We start from the raw sequence: 27,390 nt of genomic DNA on the forward strand, positions 1-27,390 counted from the left end.
AGGATCGTATTATCTCCCTGCTCTCCTACCCGGCCAAAGTACTCAAGAAAGCCATCAACCAGCGGCTCATCGAATTCCTGGGGCAAAACCACCTAATGGATGCCACACAATCAGGATTCCATTCCAACAATAGCAATGAGACCACGCTGATCGCTGCCACAGACAACATCAGAACATTCCTCAACCATGGAGAAATGGTGGCCCTGATTCTCGTCGACCTCTCCGTGTCATTTGATACCATCTCCTTCAACAGCCTCATCAACATCTCCCCAAACAGCCTCATCAACAGACTGTACAACAGAGGCATAGAACAAGACTCCCTCAAGTGGATCATCTCCTTTCTTACATGATGTATACAGAGTATTCGACTGCCTCCATTCACACCCACACTCAAAGACATCATATGTGGTGTACCACAAGGAACCTCCCTCAACCCCACCCTGTGCAACCTCAACATGACCCCCCACGCAGAAGTCATCAGATCTTACGGACTCCATATAATCTCCTACAGAGATAACAATCAACAATCAACTGATCATCTCCCACACTGAGGACCCCTCCAAAGGCAAAACCAACTTCTGCGACACCATGAACAACGTATCCAAATGGATGAGAGACAACTGCCTCCAACTAAACTCTGACAAAACTGAAGTAGTGATCTTCGGGAAGAACACTTTTGCTTGGGACCACAGCTGGTGGCCTGCAGAACTCGGACCTACACCGACAGACCATGCATGCAACCTCAGCATCATCCTCGACAGCCAACTGACCATGAAATAACAAGTCAAAAAAGTTGCCTCCTGCTTCTCCACACTGTGCATGCTCTGCAGAATCTTCAGATGGATCCCAGTCAATACCAGAAAGACTGTCACTCAGTGTCTCGCCACCAGCTACATCGCCTATGGCAACCCCCTCTTTGCCGGCATCTCCATCTAGCTCCTCAGAAGACTCCAGACCATACAGAACACTGCAGCCAGACTCATCCTTGACCTCCCTTAATGAACTCACATTGCCCCCACCTGAAGGACCTCCAGTGGCTCACCATCCAGAAGAGGTGCCAGTTCAAGATCCTCAGGTACACCTACAAATCCCTCCACGACCTAGGACCTGTCTACATCAACATCAACCATCAACTGAACTTCCACCAACACTCTAGACACCTGTGGTCTTCTTCACTCACCTCGCACAACCCCTGCATATGTCGCAGGCACCGCGGTGTCCACTCCTTCTTCAACATTGCTACTAAGACCCTACCCTCCAGCTCCATACAGCCCCTTCACTAGCAGTCTTCAGAAATAGACTTAAGACCTGGCTATTCGACAGGGACAGTGCCCAGAAACCACTAGGGGTGACAGTGCTGCACTCTACAAATGCTGTTTGATTGATTTATCTTTATTCATTTTAAATAATATTTTAATTGTATATGTTATATATTGTTTGTATAGTTGTAGTTAATGTTTTTTAAATAATGTTTGTCATTTTAAGTCATTTATCATTTTAATTTAATTGCCAATAGTCATTTAAAGCTTCGTACCTGGTGAGGTGCATGGGGTACAGTGTGGGAAGTTAATTAAGTATAATTAATTTTTTTAATGAATATTAATAATTTCATTGATAATTATGTAAATTGTGTAATTATACATTTTTAGGTGCCACCTCAATGCGCTGACATCAGTTCTTTCCACGCCAGCTAGCGCATATCCCTGAAGAGCTCTACACTCTCTTTTCAACGTTTTGCTGATGTTGTTTGGTGTGTAGGTATTTTCATCAATTTCAAAGAAGACTTCTGGATTCAAACTAAGTGCTGCCTGCCACTGCCCCATGTTGGTGACGGATCCACACTTTTTTTGTCTCTGGAGCGCAACCACGACTCAACGTCGTGCTCTGACTGCCGGGCCACGGTTCCAAAGGGTTTGAGGGAACAGTTTCTAAAACTATTGCGACCTGGCGTTCGAGTCCACATTGCTCTCCGCAGAGTTCTCATTCCGGATTAAGTAGAGAGAAAGGTCCGGGCGCAGCTTCGAGAGTCCGAAGTACTCGTTCCTCTGCTCTTAGTCGTCGAGTCGGTCAGGTAAGTGGCATAAGAATCACAAGAAGCGTGCTTCCTCTTCTTCCCGTCTGTTGGCCAATGTGACGGAAGAGCCTCGATGCACTAGGCCTCGTGCTGCTGAACCTGCACCTGGGATGGCACCGCTCCACACGGCATTTCCAGGAGCCAGAGCAACACCCGCCCAGCTTTAAGATTCCCATGATGCCATGAGCTTCATGTTTGGGCAACCTGACCCTCCTAACATGCCTCAGGCTCCAGAGTCTCAGGACGGGCACCATCAGGTTTCATACCGGCGGCTCTGGCCCTAGCAAGGATTGGCCCAGTTCTCTGCGCCAAGACTCCTGGCGCCCCAGCCCCATTCTTATCCCCCAACAACCTGGACCAGTGTCTTTTGACACTGATTCCTGCACCAAGGCCACCCTTGGGTTTTAGGTCTTTTCCTTAGCCTTATTTTGAGGGGCTAGGAATGAATGAGGATTGGAAGCAGCAGAGGGGCTCCTGCAAATTGGCTTATTAGTAACACCCATTGCCCTACACCGGGCGATCCAATATTCTCACCAGTCATACTATCCCTGAGAGCTTGGTGGTTGAAGCCTCTACCTCACAAGGTGTCCCCACTTCTGCACCATCGGACAGGGAATTTAAGTGGCTGGATAGTTGAGACAAGAAGATTTTCTCTTCCTCAGCCTTGCTTTGCAGTCAGTGAACTTTGAATGCCTCTTGGGGCATTATGCCCACTCTGTGTGGGAAATGGTTGTGCAGGTGCTGCCATAGGTTCCATAGGAGACATGGTTCTTTCTCTCCCAAGCGGAATGGGACAGGTAAAATGCAGCCAAGTTCCCCATTCATTGTTAGTTTGACTCTACTAACTAGCTGGGCAGTTCAATGTCGTCAACTGTGGCTATTCAACAACATGCCGGCTGAGGACTTCTGCCTCTTCTGAGAATGTTCAGGCTTCCCTTATGGAAATGCTCTTTGATGGCAGACATGGCCCTGTAGCGTTTTAAGGACTTGAGGGCTATGGCCAGGCCCTTGGTCCTCAAGATGACCACCCGCCTCCAGTCTGCTTTTTGATCCTTTCGTGGCTCCAGAAGGGGCTTGCAGCCGTACCAGCCATATCCTAGCCACAAGACTGTGCAAGTTCAGCAACCTCTGCGTGGCTGTGGCCATGGCTCCTTTCAACCAAGTGGATGTGATGGGCAGAGGTTTAATCATTAAACTCTCCCCACAGCCTCTTAACTGTCCGAGTCTGGCCCTTCAGGCTATTGGACAGCCGGTTGGTGGCAGGATCAGCCATTGCCTCCACAACAGGCAAAACATCATATCGGACAAGTGGGTCTTCTGAAAGGGCTGCTCCCTCTTATTCGAGTTTACCCCTCCCTCAATGCCTCCGACTTACAATCGGCTGATGGAGGACCACCTTACCTTGCTTCAGGAGAAAGCCAGGGCTCTCCTGGCCAAGGGAGCAATTGAGAGGGTTCTGGTACCAGAAGTAGGCTGTGGTTGCTATTCTGCTACTTTCAGGTCCCAAAAATGGACAATGGCCTTGGTCCTATCCTAGATCTGCGGGTCTTCAGCTACTTTCTCAAACAGGTTTAGTTCAAGAGGCTCACTCTTCTTTGGGTCTTGTCTGCCCTAGACTCCGAAGACTGGTTGTTAGCATTTGACTTGCAGGATGCCTATTTTCACATTCCCGTCCTGACTGCTCATAGGCGTTACCTGCAGTTCACTGTAGGCCACAAGCACTTTCAGTTCACAGTACTCCCCTTTGGCCTTCACAGCACCCCCTGGGTGTTCACGAAGGTGATGGTCCTGGGTGCAGCTCATCTGCCCCGATCAGGAGTACCAGTCTTCCCATATCTATATGCTGTTGTCTCCCATTTCAAGACTACAGCGAACATCCTGCTTTCTCTGTGGTTGGTTGTCAATGTGCTGAAGTCACATCTGACTCTATCTCAGATGGTCCTTTCATCAGAGCAGAGCTAGACACAGTGCAGTTTTGGGTATGGCGAGTCCAGGATATTCAGACTATGATACCGATGTTTCAGCCTCTGTCCTGAATTTCGGTGAGAATGACTCTGAGGCTGCTGGGTTTATTGGCCTTCTGCATCCTGCTTGTGACACATCCCGGATGGTTCTGCAGTGGGACCTGAATTTGCAGTGGGAGCAACATCAGCGGAATTTCTCCGACATGGTTTAGATTTTGGAGGAAACTGCCTGGGACCTGCAGTTCTGGCTGACCGCCCGTGGTGGGGTCAGAAGTAGACCCCTATCCCTTCCCACTCCGATCTCACAGCAGTGACAGATGTTTCACTCCTGGAATGGGTGGCTATCTGGGAAAGGTGGAGAGCAGACTTAAATCAACTTGCTGGAGCTCAAAGCTTTTTGCCTTGGCATTGAAAGCTTTTCTCCCTTCCATCAAGGGGACGTAAGTCCAAGTGTTCATGGACAACACCACCGCCATGTGGAAGTGCAACAAACAGAGGGAGGTGGGATTATGGACCCTTTGTCGGGAGGCCCTGCGTCTCTGGACATTGCTGGAGCAGCAGGGCATATCCTTGGTGGTTCAACACCTGGCAGGCTCCCTGAATGCCAGGGTAGACAACCTGAGCTGTGGATGCGTAGAGGATTGCGAATGACATCTCATCCGGGTGTGGCTCTAGGTCTTTTCAGCAGTGGAGAGAGTCTTGATTAGATCTGTTTACTTCCACCAAAGGCACGATATCAGCAGTTTTGCGCATTGGAGTTTCCAAAGTGGTAGTTGCTCTGCTCTGGACACACTTGAGGGGTACCTTTTGGCCTTGTCTGCCTTCTTGCGACTGCCAAACCAACTCTCCTAAACTAAATCGCCTATTGTAAACAGATTTCTGAAGTGGCTTGTACACATGTTCTGACCTGCCCTATTCATCATGCCACCGTGGGATCTTAATTTCGTTCTCACCTTCCTGATGTGCGCTCCGTTCAAACCTCTGCACAACGGCCCCCACGGCTGCTTTCCACATAAACTGTCTTTTTAGTGGCAATACTGTCTGCCAGGAGGGGAAGCAAAGTGCAGGCTCTGTCATCCAAGCCTTCTTACTTGACCATCTTCCCATATAAGTTGGTGCTCCTCACTGGGCCTTTTTCTTACCGAAACTAGTAACACCATTCTATGTTGGGCAAACAGTCACCTTACCCTCTTTCTATGCTCCTCATCACCATCTAAAGAGGAGAAGTGACTCCAACATCTAGACCCAAAAACAGCATTGTCGTTCAACCTTTACTGCACTGAGGAGTTCCTGGTGGGCAACCAACTCTTCGTGGGGTACCTTGCGATGGGTCATCCTCTGCATCAAAATTTGCTACACTCTGGCCAAGAAGCCTCTGAAGGCTGGAGGGCTCATTCCACAGCGTTACAACATGGTGTTCCAGTCCGTGACATTTGTCAGGCAGCAACAGGGGCATCACGGCACCTGTTCATTAAGCACTACTTCCTGGGCAGTCAAGTCCGCAGAAACAGTCTTTTTGGATGCTCTGTCCTGCAGGATTTCTTGGTATAAACTTGCCTGCAGTCCCTCCTCCATGGAAGGTATTGCTGGGGTATCTATTCTAAGGTAAGGAATCTGTGGCTAGATGTATCTATCAGATGGACTAGTTACTTACCTTCGGTAACACCTCATCTGGTAGAGACATAATCTAGCCAGAGATTCCATACTGACCCACCCATCCTCCCCGCACTGAGGTCAGGTATTTAGGTCAGGGCTGGTCCTTTTCAGGGTCCTAGTTATTCTGTACACACCACTGTCACTGCGCTTAATGGCTCTGTGCACCTGACATGGAAAGTCATGAAAAGTAGCTGATGTTACTGCACCGAGGTGGCGCCTATATAACTGATGAGGAAATCACTTCTGCCGTGGATGACGCACATGAGGTCCCATGGAGCCAACCGATGCCACCTACTGGCGTGCAAGGTTATTGCTTTAGCAAAAGTGACCGGATCCAGCCTGATACCTGAAATAATAATAGGTAAGGAATCTGCAGCTAGATTGTCTCTTCCAAATAAGGTGTTACCAACAGTAAGTAATTTGTCTATTAATAATTATTTTATTATTAATTATGTAATTCTCAATTAATTATGCAAGTTGTGCAAATATATTTTTCAAGTTATATTTTTGGTGTTGGTCGGTTGATTTGTAGGAGTATAGGGTTCGAAGTTAGTTAAGTAATAATCGATTAATTAGCTATTAATGTACTACTTTTTTAATTGCTCATTATGTAAATTGTATAGCTATTATATTTTTTTATTTTATATCTTAAGTGCAGGTTGTTGGGTTTGTAGGTGTATTGGGTGAGAAGTTAATTAAGTAAATAGGAAATATCAATCAATTATTGATTTTAATAAAATATGTAATGTATGTATAATTATGTAAATTGTTCATTAAATATATGTTTATGTTTTATATTAGATGTGTGCTGTGTTTTTAAGTGAAAGAGTGGGATGTTATTTAAGTCATAATAATTACCAAATAATTATTACTTTATTATTAATTATTTTATTTATTACTCCATATGTTAATTGCTTCATAATATTTTATTTTCATTAATTTAAATATGGGCTGCTAGGTATGTGGTAGTATAATGTGGTAATTCAATTAAATAATCAATCCTTAGCATTTTTGTATTTGATATAAATTTTTACACTTTTATAATGTCAATTTTGTGATTTCCTTTATTTTTTTTTTAATTGAAATTTATGTCAGCAGACAGACACATGATGGCTCAATCAAAAAAACAGAAAATATCTTCAAAGTATAGTTAGATTACAAATCAATTGTACAAATTAAATGCAGCTTACAAGCATTCATCGCTATTACATTACTACATGGCATTTTGTTCCTATAGGTGAAAAAATCATAAAGTACATTCATTTATTTCCATATTTTCCTTCAAATTACGAGCCTATCCACATTGCAATGGAATGCCACAATTTACTCCCCTGTTCTTTCCTTCTGATTCCCTTAGTTCTGTATAGTGCCATCTCGAGATGATATGTGGAAAGTAGTCTAGTTTGCCAATTAATAAAAGTTGGCAATGCCTCATCCAGCCATTGAGAGGTGATACATAAACGGAAAATGGCCATACAGATAAATACAAATCCCTGCTCAGCAGGCGACCAATCATTCAATACATTTCTTGACACCCAAATATCACCAACGTTGGTGATATTTGTATTGGTATGCCCAGGTTAACCGTAATAAAAACCTCTACGTCTTTAATAAATTTAGAGAGCTTAAGACAGGAAAAAAACATGTGGGGGGCGTCACCCGCATACAGACCACACCGGTTACAGCTAGTCACCCTACCAGAATTCCATTTGGCCAATTTCCCAGGTGTGTAATATAATCCAAAAATTTATATAAAGTGCTGAGACTTTAAGGGTTCGTTAAACAGAACATTAGTTGCAAGCTCAATGCTTCTTATGAGGTTAACCCCCTCCATCCCTCCATACGTGTATTAAAATATGGTATGTGTTTGAAGTGATACACTTTCCATACTGCTGCACAGACTAGAGTGGAAATAGTTCATTTTACCCCTCCTGAGTCCTATGCTTTCCCATCTGTTGCACTGACTGGAGTGGTAATAGTAAATGTTCCCCTCCTGAGTCCTACACTTTCCCCTCCTGTTGCGCACACTGAAGTGAAAATACTAAATGTTACTCCTCCTGAGTCCAGTGCTTTCCCTACTGTTGAACTGACTGGAGTGGGAGAAATATATTTTATCCATCCACAATCCAACGCTTTACCTACTGTTGCAGGGACTGAAGTGAGAATAGTAAATATTACCCCTCCTGAGTCCAACGCGTTTTTTACTGTTGCACAGACTTAAGTGGGAATAGTCATTTTTACCTCTCCTTTGTCCAACACATTCCCCTACTGTTGCACAGACTATGGTGGGAATAGAAGTTTTTAATCTTCCTTCGTCCAACACTTTCCCTACTGTTGCACAGACTGGAGTGAGAATAGAAAATGTAACCCTTGCCTAGCCCAACGCTGTCCATACTGTTGCCCAGACTGTAGTGGGAATAGTACATTTTACCCCCCCGCCCCCCTGTATTCCAACGCTTTTCTTAGTGTTGCACTGACTGCAGTGGGAAGAGTAAATGTTACCCCTTTGCAGTGCAACGCTTTCCCTACTGTTGCACAGACTGAACTGGGAATAGTAAATCTCACCCCTCTTGAGTCCAACGCTTTCTCTACTGTTGCACACACTGGAGTGAGAATAAACATTTTAGCCCTACTGAGTCCAATGCTTTCCCTACTGTTGCACAGACTGGAATGGGAATAGTAGATGGTACCCTTCCTGAGTCCAACGCTTTCTTTACTGTAGCACAGACTGAAGTGGGTATAGTAATTTGTACGCCTCCTTACTCTAACCATTTCCTACTGTTGCACAGTCTGGAGTGTGAATAGTCTTTTTATTATTCCTAGAATTTAATAGTTGTGTTAATATTGTTTAAATATATATTATTAATATTATGTGGTTGTGTATTTTTAATTGTGTACTTTTTATATATATATTTAAACTGCCAATTATTTTCATTTTTTGCAGTTTTGTTAAATATTATTATTGCATTTTATATGTTCATACATTAGTAAATAAAAAATAGACAATCATAATCTAAATGTAAATTACTATTTTTACTAATAGTTTTCAATATACATGTGTATATAAGCATATGCACTTGCATATATGTATGTGTAAGTCTAAATAAGTATATGTTTATATATATTTCTTTACAATATATTAATGTTAAATGTGAAAACATTTAATATTTACTATTTCTAACTATATATATATATATATATAAATATATTTAAAAAAGATTTTGTTTTGTATATATCAATTCGATATTAGTGTAAAACGAACTTTTTTTTCAATATTATTGTACTTACCTTTAAAACTATAGGGAGGTGATATTTTTGACAACGATATTTAGAACTCGATATTTCTGTAGGTCGATATTTGTGATTTGAATATCATGTAAGATCCCCTATAGGCTTTGTAAATTCTCTCTTTCGCAGAACTCTCTTAATTTTATCTCTAGTGTAAATGTGTTCTCAGTATTTGCATTGAAAATAAAATTAGTTTGCTAAAATGTACACTACCTATGAAGTGATTGTGTGTTTTCTCTTTTCCTTTCCAGGTGGTAGATTTGCTTGTCTCTATGTGTCGGTCTGCTCTGGACTCTCCTAGGAAAGTCGTTATTTTTGAGCCATATCCTTCAGTGGTAGATCCTAATGATTCTCAGATGCTTGCCTTTAATCCAAGGGTAAATATTTGCCAAAGCTGTTGCATTTCTTAATTGCTCTTTAAGACTTCTGCAGTGATATACACATCAGAATCAAGGGATGCCCGCATTTATGTATTTTCAACAAGGCCGTCTATCTTTCTATTTTGGATCATTATCTTGCCTTCAGATAATGTGTTGTGTAAAGTGTTGTTTGGAAATTCTTATACATCTTTTTATTCTAACGTTTGACACGGTAATGTGGTTTCCTGCAAATTTAATTATTAGTGCAACTTAATACAAGTCATAGTGCCTCGTTTGGTTGTCCCTAACTTGTTCTGATTTTCTCTTCTTTCCTTGAGACTGTTTGAACTACGTCATGAAAAAGACCATCAAAACTTCCCTCAAAGAATGTAGCCTATGTTTTCATTAGGTGATTTGGGCGGTAGCCAAAGATTCAGAGCCCAGATATATACGGAGGTCGAACGTTTTTCACTCACCCCCAGAATAACGTCATTGTTAAGTTAAAGCCTGTTCCAACAATGTTAAAGCCTGTTCCAACAATTTGGTATTCATGAATTTCTTGATTCGAAGGTAACCAGCTTCAGGTCCAAGGCCAATGCTCTCCCAAAGTGGCATACAAGGCACGTCTTCCCAATAACTCACTTGTGATCAAGAGCTTGGGAACCCCTTGCAGGATTGCGGTTGGAGTGTTCGGAAAACACAATTCTTTTCATTCCAGTTGTAGAGAAGTTGACTGGTCTGGCTGACCCTGAATATACAGTGCAAAACAGGTTGAGAAGAGGGCATTCCCCCAGATGCATCAAGTATCCATTTTGCGATTCCTTATTAGCAAAAAATAAGGAATAGCAAAATGCTATGCAAGAAGAAATCACTTTAAAAATAGCGATTTCTTAAAATTCCTTAATTGCGACTCGCAAATTGCGAGTCGCAATTAAGGAATACCTCCCCATTCATTCCTATGGGCCTAGAGGTCGATAGGAATGAATGGCAAGACATTCTCAATTTGCGAATCGCATATAGCGAATCGCAAAATGAGAATTCGATTTCTAGGGTGCAGGGGTGTCAAAAGGACACCCTGTTGCACCCCTGAAATTTATCTGTGCACTTATGTTGCCCACACACATGCCTGTGTGCGCAACATGAAACTTTGAAAAATGCACTTTAGTGCATTTTTCAAAGTTTTTGCAAATTACCATGAAGTTGAACTTCATGGTATTTTGCGAGCCCTATTACCGAAAACGCTATTTTTTTTAACTTTAATGCATTGCATTGAGATTCCTTAAATGCAAGTAATCGCAATTTAGCAAATTCTTAATTTGCGATTTTTGCATTTGGGATGATGTATCCCAAATGCAAAAATACTGGTCGCAAAAAGGCAGATTCTGAGAATCTGCCCCTTTGCAAGCGGTTTTTAGCTTCATGCATCTGGGCCATAGTGAAGTGACTCGAATTGACATAAAATAGCTTTGTCTGAAAGCTGGTTTCGCACATTGTAGTTTAAAGTTAGATTGGTATTGAATTTAATGATAATTTGCGAGATATTTAGCTTTTCATTTTCATTATTTACTTGAGTTAAAGTTCAATTGTGTGAAAACATAATTCTAATAGATTTGTAATTGCACACTTTCCCGGTGTCGAGGTGAAGTTATGATGTCCTGGTTAGACCATGGTCCTTAATTCTAAGAAACAAATATAAATGTGAACTTTGTTGGTGGGGACTCCAGCTCCTATAATCCCTGTTGGTGGAGGTGGTGAGAGGAAGCAGGTCCCCAAATTGCATGTGCTGTAAAGGTACACCCTCTGTCTTGCAGCGCAGGACACAAACTTTGTTGGTGGGGACTCCAATTCCCAGGATCCCTGTTTGTGGAGCCGGGGAGAGGAGATGGGTCACCACGCTGCAAGCACTATAAAGTACACTATCTGCCCCGCAGCGGTGGATGCATGCTGTATGCATGCTCACATATTCTCATAATGGAGAAAAGAAAAGCAGCCAACAGCCCCGTGGGCCTGGAAAACTGAAAAAATTTATGGAACATGTGGCGTTCACTTGTACATGCAATGCGATTGATGGTTTGATTGAAGAGTTGGAGTCAATTTTATAGCCTGCTCTGCTAAGCAGGCATTACCACCTGCATGCAGAGCCCAATCTCTTATCTTTTCACAAACAACTAAAAACCCATCTCTTTAAAAAATCCGTTTAATTTCTTATTGCCCCAACGAACACTAGTCCGCAGCGCTAGGATGCCTAAGGGTAGCTATCGCGCTCTATAAATGACTTTTTCTTTTCATTTCATTCAAGTTAAATTCCCATACTATTATTTGCAGATTATACCCTAATAATATTAAGAACCCCAGGTGGCCTACAAATTTTGCTTGATAAATTCTCAAGCTTCTGCAATTCACAAGGATTAGAAATGAGCACTAATAAAACAAAATGTATGTATGGCCTTTAATCCCCAGAGGTCTTTCAGAAGGAAGATTCATATCCAGGGCAGGGAAGAAGTTTAACTACCAGGGGGTTCGGCTGACAAATACATTGTGATGGTCCGCATAGAGCGTGAAAAAAGGCACTTTGCATATAGCTGAGACTGTTTTGAGGACCTTAAAATAGAGATTCATCGAGCAAAAGTGGTTAAGGCAGCACTCTACAGTTCTGATGTTTGGGGTTTTGCAATGTATCCCAATTTTCAATAATTGAAAATAGATTTAGTCGATATCTCACTGGTCTCACACAAAATGCGCCCTGGATTCTACTACACTTAGGGCTATATTCACAAGAATGTGTGATAACTACCGTAAGAATAGCTTAACGCAACTTTCAACATCGGAGCCTCTTGCAGGAAAATAACCACATGTCAATGTGGAATTCACAACAAGGAAGTAGCATGCGATAGACACCAGATAACGTGGGAAATGTCCACGTGAAAATCAACGCCAATCTGCTAAATTACGATACGCGAACGCTAAAAAACATGCGATGAGGCCAAACGCAGTACAAAAAGTTTCGAAAATCAGCAACAGGCCTGCCAATCAGACGCGTCTGGTGGGACAATGCACCATAAAAACCACAGAAAAAATACACCAGAAACAAGCCAAAGCACATTGCAACATGGATGCACCCTGACCCAGCGCAGAGGCCAACTCGAACCCCACAACCCCCACAGACTACCAGCAATGTACAACGGGGTCTGGGAAGGCCAAGGAGAAGAGGGAGAGGAACATGGGGTGCAGACCGCAGGAAAACAAGACCTGCGTCACGGAGGTGCAGAACACTACCAGCAACTGACCCACTAGCAGACCATCTGGATTGCAGTCGGAGTGCCGAGGAGGCCAATCCAGAAGGCCAATAGGCGCCGGCATGATGTGACTACCTAAGCCAGGCACCAACCCGCTGCCAACAGGAAGGCAGCAACGGCGACAGGATGTGGCAGTCCAGCACCCCTGGAGTAGTTGGAGTAAACCCAGGCAACAGTCATCAGTGTGGGGACGGTACAAGGAGTAGGGAGTATGGACACAGTTTGAAAGGACCTGACACAACATCAACAGGAAGTGAATAGGGACGGGTGAAAGGAGAGATGGGCACAATAGCATACATGTACAACGAGGCGTAGCACACTGCCCACCCACAAACACCCAGGTTAATGTCCCAGATCCCCTTGGCACAAACTGCACACCCACATTGATGACAACGTGGAACAATGCGCATAGCCGACACTGCAGAACAGAGGACACAACTGGCTCCGCACATGCACAGAAACATGCCCACTACATCTGACAGTGCCGGAAACAGTGAAATTGAAATGTATGAGTATGACCACACATCCGTCATGTAGTTCAAATGTGCACTGTCCCACAGAAGAATCCAGTGCCCCCAAACAGTTACAATTTACATTGGCATACAGTCTGCATGCAAACCATTACAATGCACCAACACATATGTCAACACAAATGCCACAAGCACCTCCCCTACACATCGCAGACGGGCACACAACACCTCCAGCAGAGCACAGAACACAACACAACAGTGATGCCAGAAAGGACCACCACACCGTCGACACCAACGCCCTACAACAACCCATGGATATCTCACGCAACCCCCCACCAGGACCCGGCCAGCCAAGCAACTCAGGGGTGAACACCAAGTCTGCAACAGACTACACCGCAAGAAGCACCCTCAAGCACAGCTGACTCAACACTTCACCCACTCACACATGGCACCCCAATGCTATGTGTCAGCATGCCAAAGGGAGTTGGCCCAACAGGTGTGGGTGGGGGCCAAACCCATGGAATGTGAACCAGGCGCATGCGCTCGGCCCCTTAATTGGTAAGGCCACATGTACAGTGACGCCTGTGCTAGATGTGTGTGGGGTGAGTGTGCGCCTTACCGCACGGAATGTCTGGTTCTGACAACCACTTGAACATTGGACACCAGTACAACGGAAACAAAAAAAACATACAATACAGAGTTAACTGCTGAGCAACATGGAGTGAGCCGGAGAAAGTCCAGAGGCAGCCAACATGCAAACAGAAGTATCCGTGAGTTGCAGTGCACTGGGCTATGAACCATGGAGATGAGCTCTCTCATGAGAAGAATAAGTCTTGGATTGTGTCCCTTCAATATATTCCTGATGCAGATGCAATGGGGTGTGTTAGACGTGCATCATCTTCCCCATCAACATCTCAGGGCCCCCACACTGTTTGAGGTGACATACCTGCGCAACCACTCCACAGCACAAAACACAATCAGCAACGGACAATGGCCTGCGGTGCACTGAGTCACTGGCACCTGGAGTGTTGAGCAGGGTATCAGGCTGATGATGGCATCCACAACAGGCCTGAGCAACTCGGAAGTCTGTCAGGACCACCGCTTCAACTCTGGCAGACAGCAGTTGGAGGTGGTCCTTGCGGTGGTGGCGTGTGCCTTGTGCAGTGATGCATCGTCCGGGCCGGTCTGGACTCACTTTGGTGTGTGAGCCCTGGTGGGATGTATTTGGGCCTGGAGGATGCATACAGCGCAAGGCCACAGAGTAATGGCGTTGATGACCCCAAGGCCTACGCCTCAGTGGCCAGCCAAATGTCTCCAGAGAAGGGGTCCCGGACAGGACCTGCACCGAGTTAGTGGCTCCGGATGCACTGTGGCCGCCACAGGCACCCAGCCACGGGATGGTGATTTGCGGTGCAGTCAAATGGGCCATGCGACCTGAGCTGGTTACCATCATTGTCCACGGTGTATGTTTCAGAGTGTTTTGGGGGACAGTAGAAGGTGTCCTTCAGGGCAAGACTCCAAAAGTTTTGATCTTATCCGGAAGCAGCAAATGGAGGAGTGGAATGCGATAGCCCCCTTGCCACCACCAATTACATATCAGCTGTATGAGGATGAAAACTGCCCCCTAGTCCATAGGCTTAGACGCCACAACAGCTCGACCAGAGCGTGTTCATGAATGTTGGGGAACAGACCGGAGTTGAGTGGGGGTGCAGTCTGCAATGATGCCGGTACACTGATATGAACTCCGCCATTGCTGAATCATGACTCTGTGACCTACTGGACCACAGTGTAGGCCAGAGGCAATGGTCAGCAGTGGCCCACAGCCACGTATTGTTGGCTTGCGATGCACAGCGCAAGTGACACAAGGGCAGTAGTCAGTAGTGTAAGAACACCTCCGTAACGATGATCCTTTTCTCTCCGCAAAGATGCACGGCATCAACCTCTTACGCCTCTTCTTGCGTGCAATGATATATAATCTGCCTTTGCATACTTGATGTTCAGTACGGAATCTGTGGCCTACTCGAGCACAGCCTAGGCCGAGAGCAGTGTAGGCCGCAGGCAGCGGTCAGCACAGGCCATTCACGGAGTGTCGCCGGCATAGGTTGGTGGCCCCACCGGCCTGCGTAGTTCAGGTTCAGTGACACCACGTATTCAGTCAGCTCCGTGACTGTGACCTGGCTTTCATCTGGACTGAGCTGCCTCTTCCTCTTACTCCTCACCGTGCGACCACTGGTGTGGTCAGACTTTGTGAATCGTGACTAGGTGCTGGATGTTAGACCTACTGGTCCGCAGAGTAGTCCTGGTCCCTCATCCATGTGTTGCCAGCTGGCGTTGAATAGGGTTTGTGGCAGCAGATGTCGCTGGATGGCATTGAACTGAATTTGTGCCACCATGTGTCGCAAGATGCGCATATGTAAGTATGCCTCACGGATCAAAGGGAGTCTGGCGCTGTGGCCGCTGTCCTGGATTTGGGGTCACTGCCATTCAGGGGCCAGGACATAGTTTCACATTTGGGACACACTGGGCCGGGAGGGCACCGGTAGAACAACTCTAGACTAGATACTGGAAATATATTAACAAAAAGTGTTATTTGAAGTGCTCCCTAAGCAGCTTGACAGAAAGATTTCTCAATGTAAAATGCTTACCGCTCTTTGAGCAGTTTCTTGATAAAATTGAGCCTCCTGAAGCGACAACTTTAGATCATAAATTTTGATACGGTATGGCTACTTCGCAACGGCCACCATGCTCCCTCTGCTGAAGAAGCAATCTTTGGGCCCCAAGGACCCAAACAACTATCGCCCGATTTCCAGACTTTTCGTTGCCTGCTAAAGTACTGGAGAAAGAAATGAATATCCAACTCAGTAACTTCATTTTGGCGAACAACTCCTTAGACCCCTCGCAGTTTGGGTTCAGAGCCTTTCACAGTACAGAGCTGGCCCTTATAAAATCAACGGAGGAAATCAGAGAGGCCGTGGATAGGGGAGGAAGTGCCATCATAATCCTCCTGGACCGATCCGCGGCCTTCGATACAGTCCACCAAGGGGTCCTGCTGAATCGGCTCTCGAACATTGGAGTTAAGGGTTTAGCATGGAAACTGCTACAGATAGGTCCCAGACCATGGATCTTTACAGGAACGTCTCTGACCCCTTTTCGCTTCCTTGTGGGGTGCCACAGGGCTCTTCTTTGAGCCCCACGCTTTTTCATATCTATATGGCCCCCTTGACCAATATCATCCGGTCGTTTGGGTTCCAGCTCACCTCCTACGCTGATGACACACAGATTGTGTTGTCGCTGACGGAGGGAGCAGAAAGAGAAGCAGGGGACAGGTTTCAGAAATGCATGAGCCCTATTTCCATCTGGATGTCAGCCAACTGTCTAAAGCTTAACTCTAAAACGGAGGTGATAAAGTTTGGCAATAATCCCTGGGTCTGGACACCGGACTGGTAGCTGGAAGTGCTGGGGGCCTGCCCAACACCTTCCAGAAAAAGCCAAGAATTTGGGAGTCGTAGTGGACAATAAACTTACTATACCAGGTGACCTCATCCTGCTTCATGGTCCACAGAATAATCAAAAAAATCAACCTCTTCCTCTCAGCCAGCAACCTATGGACGGTTGTTATGGCCCTGATTTCGTCCCGTCTGGACTATTGCAACAGCCTTTATATTAATGTACAGAAACAACACATGCACAAGCTGCAACTTGGCCAGAATGCGGCAGTCAGATTGCTGTTGGAAACGGCTAGGTTTGCCTCGGTTAGAGATGAGCTTAGGAGACTACACTGGCTCCCAATCCCACTGAGATCTCGGTTTAAGACCCTTTGTGTGGTCTTTAAAGCAGTGAATGGTATTGGCCCGGAGTTTCTCAAGCATAAACTCACATGGTATGTCCCTAGCAGAACCTTGCGCTCCTCTGGTTCCAAACTAGTTCAAACATCCTTGTTTAAGAAAACTAATTGGGGAGGCAGAAGTTTCTTTCACTGTGCCTCCAAAGCATGGAACGAACTCCTGCTCCAAGTAAGAAATGCCCCTGATTTAATCTCCTTCTGCAAGGGTCTGAAAGCTTGGTTGTTCTCTCAATAACAGCTCACAGATGTCCCAGGTAATCCAGTACTCAGCGCCAGGACACCCCAGGGTAGCAGTGCGCTTTATAAGTATAAATAACATAACATAACATGAGGTGTAGTCAAACTTTCCCTTTAACGCACCTTTATTTATGGAGCATGCTTTTATGTGGGTGTTTGGCTGGTGGGTGGGCGGTTATTGATTTTCAGATTGGGTTTTATTTTCACTGACATGAACACTGACATGTCCTTCAGTAATATTGGCTTCTGCAGAAGAAGAAAACTGGAGCGTGATGGCTCGGTGAGTTAAATGTTCGCTGCTCTCTAGGATCTGGAGGTCAGTCGTTTGAATTCCGAGAAGCTAACACTGCCTTCCATTTTTCCGAGGTCAGCATTGGGCAATAGTGACACCTGAGGCCGTAGACTGTACCCACGTACAAACACATATGGGTGCATTATTTCAGAAAAGTTGGTATGAACAAAGGGCTACATTTATCCAGAAATCGCGCAGCTCAACGAGGCCACCTTGCGGCTCGGCATGAAAGGGAAATGGCATAAATGTGCTGTATTTAATATCATATGGCGCATTCCTGTTGTTTCCTTGCTCTGGCTCACAATGTGCTGCTTAGCACCAACCAGGCGCCCTTGCACCCAAGTGCAAGAGTGCCTGTGTTGTAAGCTGGATTATTTTTGTGCAGGAAGGGAGACCTTCCTACCCAAAAATAATCCTCTGAGACATTTTCAGAGAAATAAAGATTTTTCTCCACATTACGCCTGACCTGGAGAGGCATATCATTTTGACGTATTCTCAGTTCTAACAGTAATGGTAAATCTGGGAATGCTCCAAAATCGATATGTGGATGCATGGGAACACCCATGCTCCTCCCAAGGAAAGTTTCCCTGGTCAGAGTTACACAAGGCAGCAACTTGTGGTGCTTTGCATTACTCTACATTTATCAAGCCAGGCAGGGCCATGCAAGGTGGCCTTGTGTGGCTTGATAAATCTAACTTATTAATTCCATCACCCTTGCACCCCATTGCTTGGTGCAAGGGCATCATCAACTCTTTGATGAATTTGCTCCAAAGTACATGTGATAACTCATTAAGACTAGTTCAGTGCATGGGCTGCAGAGCTCGAAACCAGAAAGAAGTGGCTGGTGCTCCATGCTCCCAAGCTCCCCCTGATGATACTTATTTAGTGCAGATGTCTCCAACCAGTGGATTGATCGAAAGCTAGCTACCAGTTGCTCACAGAAACCTTCAGAGTAGCTCCCAGCCTTGAGTTCATTTTTAATTAAGAACTGCAATAAATAAGTGTTGGGTTTTCCTTTTAAAGTTAGTGAAAGGCTATGTTTACTTTTTGTTATTATCAGGCTGCAGATAGCAGAGTCTGACAGTGAGCAGTGCTGCACTCATGTGTGTCACAGAGGTTCAGATGTGAAGCACTGGGGTATTTAACTCTTAAATAAAAGTTGTTCTCAACTCCGTTTTGGAACATGAGAACACATTTATATTTCTGACTGCTTTCAAATGAGAGACAATTAAAATGATTAGTTAACTTGATTAAGTTAACTCTTCATTTTAATTTCCTCCCTTTTACAAACAGCAGGCATCTTGCTCCCAGTGGCTGATAGACAGAGTGCCATAATTATAACTAAAAACTATAGTCATTTTCTTTTAAATGGGAGAAATTTAAAGTGAAGAAAAATGTTTCTATGATAAAGCAGTAGTCGGGGAAAGCATACTTTTCCATGACACTCAGTTCATTTTTGTAGTAATGAAAATTTGTTATTTTGATCAAGTTTGCATTTTTTCCAATCAGCACATTTTCTTATTTTAACTTACCTTGTTTCCCCTTTTCTACTTCATAAATAACTCAAAAAGAAATTTGTTTCATTATATTTTGTGGAAAAACGTGCAGTTTCTGCAGTAGAACATTACTTTTTATTAATCTTGAATCAAATCTAAATGGCTGACATAATGTTAATATCTAAATATTTCTCTTCTGTAGATGTGTATCGAAGTTTCCATGTTATATTTGTTGAATGACTTGCTTCTGCTCTCTGCCCTCAATTTTGCGGGCTCTCTTCACTGGCTTCAACTCAGTAGATGCTAAGAACTTGAATGTGCTTTGAAAATGCTCACATGCAATATCTCTAAAATTATTTTTATATATCTCCTTTACAGAAGAAAAATTATGAACGCGTTATGAAAGCACTTGACAGTATTACGTCTATTAGGGAAATGACACAGGTCTGTATGCTCACCTTTACGTGTTGTCTTTGTTATGATGGGCGACAAACACTTTAATGGCCTTGATTCTTGTTCTGAAAATGTTTAATAAAGAGTTGTGCTACAGTGAGCCCATTCCTGATAACCTTGATTCTTTAGGCTAGCAACTCCCATGTACATCCATTGAATAGCTGCCACGTTTTCATATTGCTCATTTGTGACATTTCAGTGATTTCCGTGAAAGTATGAGTGACATTCTACTGTCAAACGTGTGGCACTTTGAGTGACACTTTTTCACAAGTAAAATAGAGTAACGGAAGGGGCACCTTCCTGCACAAAAACAATCCTAAGAGGCATTTTCCTCTTTCTATGTGTTCTTTCAAATGCAGCGCACATGGAAAGTGGAAAAAAAAGCAGAAAAAAAATATTTCTCCTCGTTCTGCCTGTTCAGGGGAGGCGTAAGGTTTGGGCACTGCCCCAGGTTTACGTGATTATGTAAATTTGGGACAGCATCAAAATCCTTGAGTGCTGCATGTTAAAATCCACTGCAATGCCCATGGAATGGCTCCTTGATGCAGAGGAAGGCAAGGTAGCGACTTGTGCTGCTTTGTTTTGCTCCATATCTATGAGGCCATGCAAATCCACATCATAGATATGGTTGAGAGGCTTACGCTGCCGGAGTGTCAAAAAAAGTGACGCTGTGGTGGCGCAAGCCTTTCATAAATAAGCCCCTTAGATTGTCATTCCTAACCTTACTAATTTGTTGAGTTCTGCAGCCTCTACAAGCCTCATTGCGTGATGAGCTCTTCAGTTATGGTCTTCTGCAGACGGAGAAGGGGCGTGCTAGGTCCAAGACCAATGCGGCTTACGCTGGCTACACTGGCTGGCTCTGAGAACCAATATATTACCTACAGTCCCTCATGGAGCATGTTAGGTGCTAGAATTGTAAAGTGTGACACATCATTTTATTACGGTGATGAGAACACCAGCACCAAAATAAGTTACGGTAACCAGTAATTGTGGTACTTTGCCTGGCTGCCATTGTAGCTTTACAATAAACATGAATAATGGGACTGAATCAACGAAATAAATGAAATACTCATAGTAAGATTTCAATTCAGAAACTCAGTATTTACTTTAACTCCATGAGTAAGCATTTGCCAGGCTGGTGGGAGATGTGAGTTTAATGAAAAGTAGTGTACAGACATGTTATGGTGTTCTCACGTCACCAACTATGTATTTTTGCTTTCTTTATTAAACATACATTCATTATTTTATTTTAAGAGTTTTATATAGTGCGAACTAGACCCAAAGTTTCGTTACAGATAGACACATTCTTTTTGGTTAGGCACAGGGAGATTAATTGATTCGCTCAGAATCACAGGATGTTGAGCGTTGATGCCGAGACTCAAAGCTGGTTGCCTAGCTTCGAGGTTGACCGCTCTAGTCATTAGGCTACATCCTCTACATACATGCTATGTGAATTTGTGTTAGCTGCTATGTAGCTGTCAAACATAATCAGTCCTCATCAAGTTTTGCAGTGATGCATACCTCATGTTGCAAAGTGACTCCTTTTTGGGATGCATCTCTAGTTTTTCTTTTTCTGGACTCCCTTGCTTTAATCTTGAACTTTAATACTGGGTTGCTGATATCTAGTTTCCAGTGTATGTGTTTGTAACCCTTAAAACATGCCCAAACTTGGATAAAACTAGATTAGCATATATCCTATAAGGCCTTAGTATATGGTGCAGAAGTACACCTTTGGCTTAGAAAGTTAAATGCCACTTGTGGACTGCATCTATTATTGTGCCATTGTAAGGAAATTGATTAATTTTTGTGGTAGGCGACTGCCCTCATTTAGGATTCATCACAAGCCTTGTCAGGGTGAACCCTCCAAGACACTAAATTAACCTGAGCTCAAACCCCTCATAGCTTGGGTTCATCCTGACACATTGCATTTTTACCCTTGTTTATGATAAGGCAAACAGGAACGCCTTCATAAGTAGGCAGGTCATGGCCAGGAAACTTTTAAACCATTGGTGTAGTAGTGAACCCCACCCACTAGCTAGTGCCAAGCATAAATGTGGCATCATCCCCAGATACCATCGTCAGAACACATATTAGACCTGCGAAAGAACAGAAACGGAGTGGATATGCTCTCTGACCTGAGAGGAGCCACAATGACTGAATGTGCTCCCTCTTGTACCCAAGACAAAGAAGTTGACTCTAAAGGTCAGTTGGATGATCTCCTGTGTGGCAATAGAGACAGATGCTGCAAGAGGCCTTTTTCGTGGATGTCCCAGCTGGCCAATGACAACTGGACCTGAACTGGATTTTGCTGTTGGTCTCTGCCTGACACCCAAAGAGTCTCTAAGTGCCCTTCCCGGGAGCCTTGTACATGTACTCCTGTGGTTGATTGGGCATCAGAAGGAAGTTTGGAAACTCTGAAAAATGTTTCCTCCAGATCTTTTGGGTGCCCTGTATGAGAAAGGTATCTGAACAGCAGATCCACAGCATTGGGTAGAATGTCAGCTTTGATCAGGGTAAGGCTCCCAGCAGCACTTTGAAAATCAACTAAGTCCCATTCTACGTTGGGATTTAGAACATTTACAGCAAGAAGTCTTCAAAGCTTCGGGGTCCAGCGAGACCAACCTGCTTCAAGTATCCGGCCTTCAGTTCCACAGTTTCAGTTACAGTTTTTGTGGCTCCCTAACTTTAACCAGGACCAATCCACTTCCATAATTAATGATTGGTAGGTGTTTAATTTCCTCAGTTGTAGCAAAACCTGAAACCTCAGGAATGTCACTACCATGCACTACGGCTATGTTTAGATTGTGTGTTATCTAAATATTACTACATGTCTCTGAAGCTTTTATGTCAGGCAATATAATTGGGGAACTAACATGTACTATTGCAATTGCCTTCCTTCCAAGTAGTCTGTTGAGGGTTAGGTACTAAGGGTGGTTGCGAGCTTGTTGGCAAGGCTGGCCAGGATTTAAATGGTGTAGGACCGTGGTGGGTTATCTGTAGTTCTCTTTTGATCAGTTTCTTATAGGGAGATTATGACACCTTTTTCTGGGGTCCTGCAACGGTCAGTGGCTTCTTGCCATTTTTCTGTGTAGACCCTGATGCTTACTTCTGGTTTCCCATGGCCATATTATTGGGACACTCATTGATGATAGTGAAGGTGCTCCCTCTAGGTCCCAACTCACTCGGGTTAGTGAACAGTGAAGGTGTACTCAGGAGGTGGAGTGGGTTCAAAAGTGAAATTCAATAGGGCATAGCAATTAGCACTTAGTAACCATCCAGGAAGTGCTAACTGTGGAAAAGCAAAATGACTTTAACAGTTTAAAAAATTGAGCAGTTGAAACATACCAGAAGGCAAATGTTGTTATAGCTAGGGGTTAGGCATCTGCCAGTGACATATGTTTTTGTATGGGGATTGCTTAAGTTTGATCTGTTAAGCAATCATGTCTCTGATGTCTACCAGCACCCACACTAAGGCATTTTAAGGGTGGGCAGGAATTTAGATGCTTGGACTCTGGACCTGTCTCTGCACTATGGGTGCCGCACAGTAATAATAGCTGGAATAAAAAGTGTCACCTCTAACAATAATATCCTAATAACTTGTAACTTCTTAAAATGTCAAATCAAACACCCACTACTCGAACAATTCGGATCGCTCCCTGTGATGTCTTTGTTGCTTACAGTGGTGTTAGGGCTGGGCGTAGTTTGTGAAGTAGCGCTTCGCGAAGCTATGCAAAGTGCACTTCGCACTACGCAAGCTACGCGAAGCACTACGCGAACAACGTAGAACCCTGTTTGCACTGTGCAAGATGCCGTTTTCAATGATTGCACTGTGCGGACAAGCATCCGGCACTGTGCAATCATTGAAAACAGCATCTTGCACAGTGCGAGCTGTAGTTTTCTTCCGCTCAAGTAGATTTTTACTCGAGCTGCAGCTTTCTCAATGCTGACTGGTAGTTTCTCATCGCGAGCGGTCGCAAGCATACGCGACCACTCGCAATGAGAAACCTGACTTCCCTGCATTGAGAATCTCGCCGGGAGGTTTATTTTCCACGCTCGCGATCGGCAACTTGATGTTGATGCTCGCGAACGAGGAAAAAGTCTCGCTGGGATGTCATTTTGCTTGATCGCGGTCACCAACTTGATGTTCAGGACCAAGAGCAAGCAAAAACTGACCGCTGCACTACACTATGCTATGCTACGCTACGCTTGTTTGCACTGTGCTACGTGCAGTTCGCGTAGAGCGAAGTAGCGCAAACTTCGCAAACTATGCGAGCGTAGTGTAGTGCTTTGCCCAGGGTTAGTGGTGATGTACCGTTGGCCCAGAATCTGGTCACTGGGGTCCATTTGGGGACAAAGTCCATCATCCAGACCACCATACTATCTAGGCTGGATTACGTTAGTGCTCTGTACTTAGGGGTTACCGGAGCAGAGACACAGCACCTTCAAAGAATACAAAATGCGGCCATCCGACTACTGTTTGGGCTCCCCAGGACCTGTCCCACCTCGGAGTTCATTAATAGATTTCATTTGCTCCCAGTGGAGAAGAATGTTCTTTTTAAGCACTGTGCATTGCACACCGTATTCTTAATGCTCAATCCCCTGAAATCCTTGCAGACCTACTCATACCTTATACGCCCACTCGTCTCTTGCGCTCTTTCAGCCAGCATCTGGCGATCATCCCATAGGGTAAGAGAGCCAGAGCCGGAGGTTGCTCTTTCTGTGCTTTAGCTCCCTAACTCTGGAACTCCCTTACGGTAAACATCAGAAGCATTCAAAATCATGCTGCCTTCCGCAAGGCCATAAAAACTCACCTGTTCTCTAAATAATTGGTTGTAGGCGTTCTTCGGCTCAGTCACCTATTTTCTGTCTGTGCTTAGCGCTGGGACGGCCCTTGGCTGAGGCAGCCATGCATTCTTATAAATTTTATAACATAACATAACATGAAACAGGAGTCAAGTGACCAGTTAAGGACCAAGCTGCCTTTGTGCTTTTCAAGGTCACTGATGGACCTACTGTGTCACCTTCAAGTGGTAAGTACAATGTGTGCTTTTCCATTAGGGCCCTGTACCTCTTAATCTACTGGATTTTCCATTGGTGGGGGCACCCATAGGACCTTGAGTACAAACTGGTTCCTTAAGTTTGGCTAGTGGCAGTGACTTCAACCACTGATGTCTCTGGAATTCTAAGTTCTAAAATGATGATTCAAGTGGCTCTGGAATGAAAGCAAACTCCTCTAGCCACGGAATCAGATGTCACACTAAAGTGTGAATGTTAACATTCTCTAGTTCCCTGTAGAGGAGAAGAAAGGGAAATACCATCCCCCTCTTGGCACTGAGTGTGTCAGGGAACTCCCTCATGACAATAATAGAGGATGCAGCAGCTCCAAAATCAACATGCTCTGCTTGCTTTCGCTAGGATGGCCTCATCCTATTGATTGGCAAGCAGGTCTTCCAGGCAGTTGGGTCTTTCATAGGTCTTTCCACAGATCATGTCACTCCTTCTATCCAGCACAGTCCTCCTTATGTTCCAATGTAAAAACAGACAGGTGATAACTGAGACTTCCCTAACCTAGGACCAGTGTTGGTGTGCCAAAAATCAGCAAATAGTCTACCCTAAGCGTAGTGTCTTCTTTCTTGCTGTGGTGTGTAGGCTTTGTTTATACCAAGGCTGCAAAAATGAATTACCTGCTGAGGGATCCAGTACTTATACTCATTGATGTCAGTGGTAGGATGTCAGTGCAAAGCTCATTGACTGCAACATTCAAAGGTTTTCAGCCCAACCAGTCCATTTTCTCTTTGTTGCTGACTGGATTTTGTAGGCTTCTGATCACAGAATCAACGGTCAGACTAATTCAGACTAATTCTGCTCAATATTGTCCTCGGACTGAGGCCTGCATCTGCTCCCATTACCATGGATGAGGGCCTGATGTAGGAAATGAGAAATTGTTGAGATTTACCAAGGGCAACCCCATGTGACTCTTTGACAATGTCTTCCTACCCCTGATACACAGGCTTTGGAAAGGAGCACAGGAAGTATTGTTTTACAGGCAGGGAAGTGTAAGAAAGACATCACCAGCTCGATATAGTGAAGATCACCATACACACACACACACACAAATACAAACACACACACATAATTACTTTCTCTTGCATACACACTTACTCCCGTCAAATGAATCTTAATATTCACCAGTACTTCTTTAGATAGCCATGGAGTGGATTGGCTGACTAACTAGGTGAAGAAAACCCAAGGTTGTCTAAATCATGTGTGACACCTTCTCACTTGAACAAAAAAAGTGATGGGAGTAAAGCTTGCAAATAGTCTAAACCACTGGCAGTCACTGTGGATAGTATTCCCATTCATAATTGTTGGCCAACTCTAGACTGTGTCCCACTATATGCAAATCAGTACAGACCCTTCTCCTCCTGGGAACAATACATCCCAAACTGCCCAGAGAGCCCCCTAACAAAAGGAAACACAAAAAACCCTAGGATGGTTTTGATATTTTTGTGTCTCGTCAGTGAAGTTTAGCTTGGATCCTGTGGCAGAGCGAGCAGTGGATCCCACGTCACGGCATCCCCATGGCCACTTAAGGCATTGCATCAAACACTCACAAAATATACTGGGGGGAATGTTTGCACATAGTCTAAACCACTGGCCTTTGCTCCATGTAGCATTTTTCATGTTGCCCCCAGATTACTGCTGTGCACACACATTACATTTGTCAGTTGTATGATGATTGGCAGTTACTCAATATCAGGCATTATTTTCCCATTGTAGCAGAGATCCATAATGTGTACAGTAGGGCAGTGTATGGGAGTGACATAATGGATAACTAGAAACACATATTGTCATTATCATTAAAAGTGATTACTTTATCTTTTCTGTGATGCTGATGGTTTTGGTAATTGCATTGTTTTAGTGAAGTAGAGATTCTGAATTCTACTCCAAAAGTGAGGCTGAATTTAATGTTTTCAATTATATTGATTCATATGGTATTGCATTCTAGGCACCTTACTTGGAAATCAAGAAACAGATGGATAAACAAGATCCTCTAGCCCACCCTCTCTTGCAGTGGTATGTAGACAATGGTCTTCATATGTGTGCATACAAATATATGAATTATGTCTGCATTGTACATTGAGTGTAAAAGCCCTTGAACACACACTGCCTCCTTAAGGAGTTTCAAAGAAAGTGTTTAATTTACAAAATTATAATTATTTAGAGCTAAATATACTAATACTAATGTGCACCCTATAATGGGTTATCTACACACCGACTGGTTTGTGGATGGGTGTTCAATTTAAGAAAAAACCTACGTACTAATAGACATCATCTCAAATACTCTCAATTTACAGACGTCACAATTGACCTGCTGAGTGAATATTAATTAGGTAAGTTGCAATTTGTGATGTCTTGTGATGGGCTGCAAATGGAGGAATGGTGATCTTGGAATGGAGGCCTAGAAAGGACAACAGACATCCATCCCTCCAACTGCATTCCCAAACTGAAAACATTTTAAAAGCTGCCCATATCCATTAAAGGGATAGGTACTGCTAAGTGATATTTCCTGCTTTGGAAGACATCTGTGACAACAAAAAGTGATCCTCTGGAACGCTGCCTGCTCCCCCAAAACTGTCTGAACTCGGAGGTTAGTGAATAATCAGAGGTTTGCAATTGCAGTTATAAACAATTAATACATACTGTCATGACTCACACAAAAGAGGTGGATGTCTCTTTCATTGCCTCTCCTGTTTGGAAAGGATAGCAAAACCCTTTTTACAACTTAGAATGTGTTTTCAAACACGCAAAATATGGTTATACATTATATAAAAAACCTTTATGTGGTTGCAAATCCTGTGATTTTTCAAATATTATGTTTTGTAACTTGATCACTTCAAGTTTATGCTCATCCTCTCATTTCTTCTCTCTTTTTTTCCCTGTCATTATGGATCTTAAAA

General features: G+C 44.0%; 1 protein-coding gene across 2 annotated transcripts in view; it reads left to right on the forward strand.

The window, feature by feature from the left end:
• Positions 1-27,390, forward strand: part of PARP8 (poly(ADP-ribose) polymerase family member 8) — a 670,996-nt gene that overhangs the window by 535,064 nt on the left and 108,542 nt on the right. For both annotated transcript variants that reach the window (XM_086960612.1, XM_086960613.1), the window contains 3 exons: positions 9,234-9,359; positions 19,355-19,420; positions 26,439-26,506. In XM_086960612.1, the coding sequence (XP_086816738.1) occupies positions 9,234-9,359; positions 19,355-19,420; positions 26,439-26,506 (260 nt within the window). The remainder of the gene's footprint in view (positions 1-9,233; positions 9,360-19,354; positions 19,421-26,438; positions 26,507-27,390) is intronic.

The sequence above is a fragment of the Lissotriton vulgaris genome, chromosome 3_1 (genome assembly GCF_964263255.1).
Source record: "Lissotriton vulgaris chromosome 3_1, aLisVul1.2, whole genome shotgun sequence".
Classification (NCBI taxonomy): Eukaryota; Metazoa; Chordata; class Amphibia; order Caudata; family Salamandridae; genus Lissotriton; species Lissotriton vulgaris.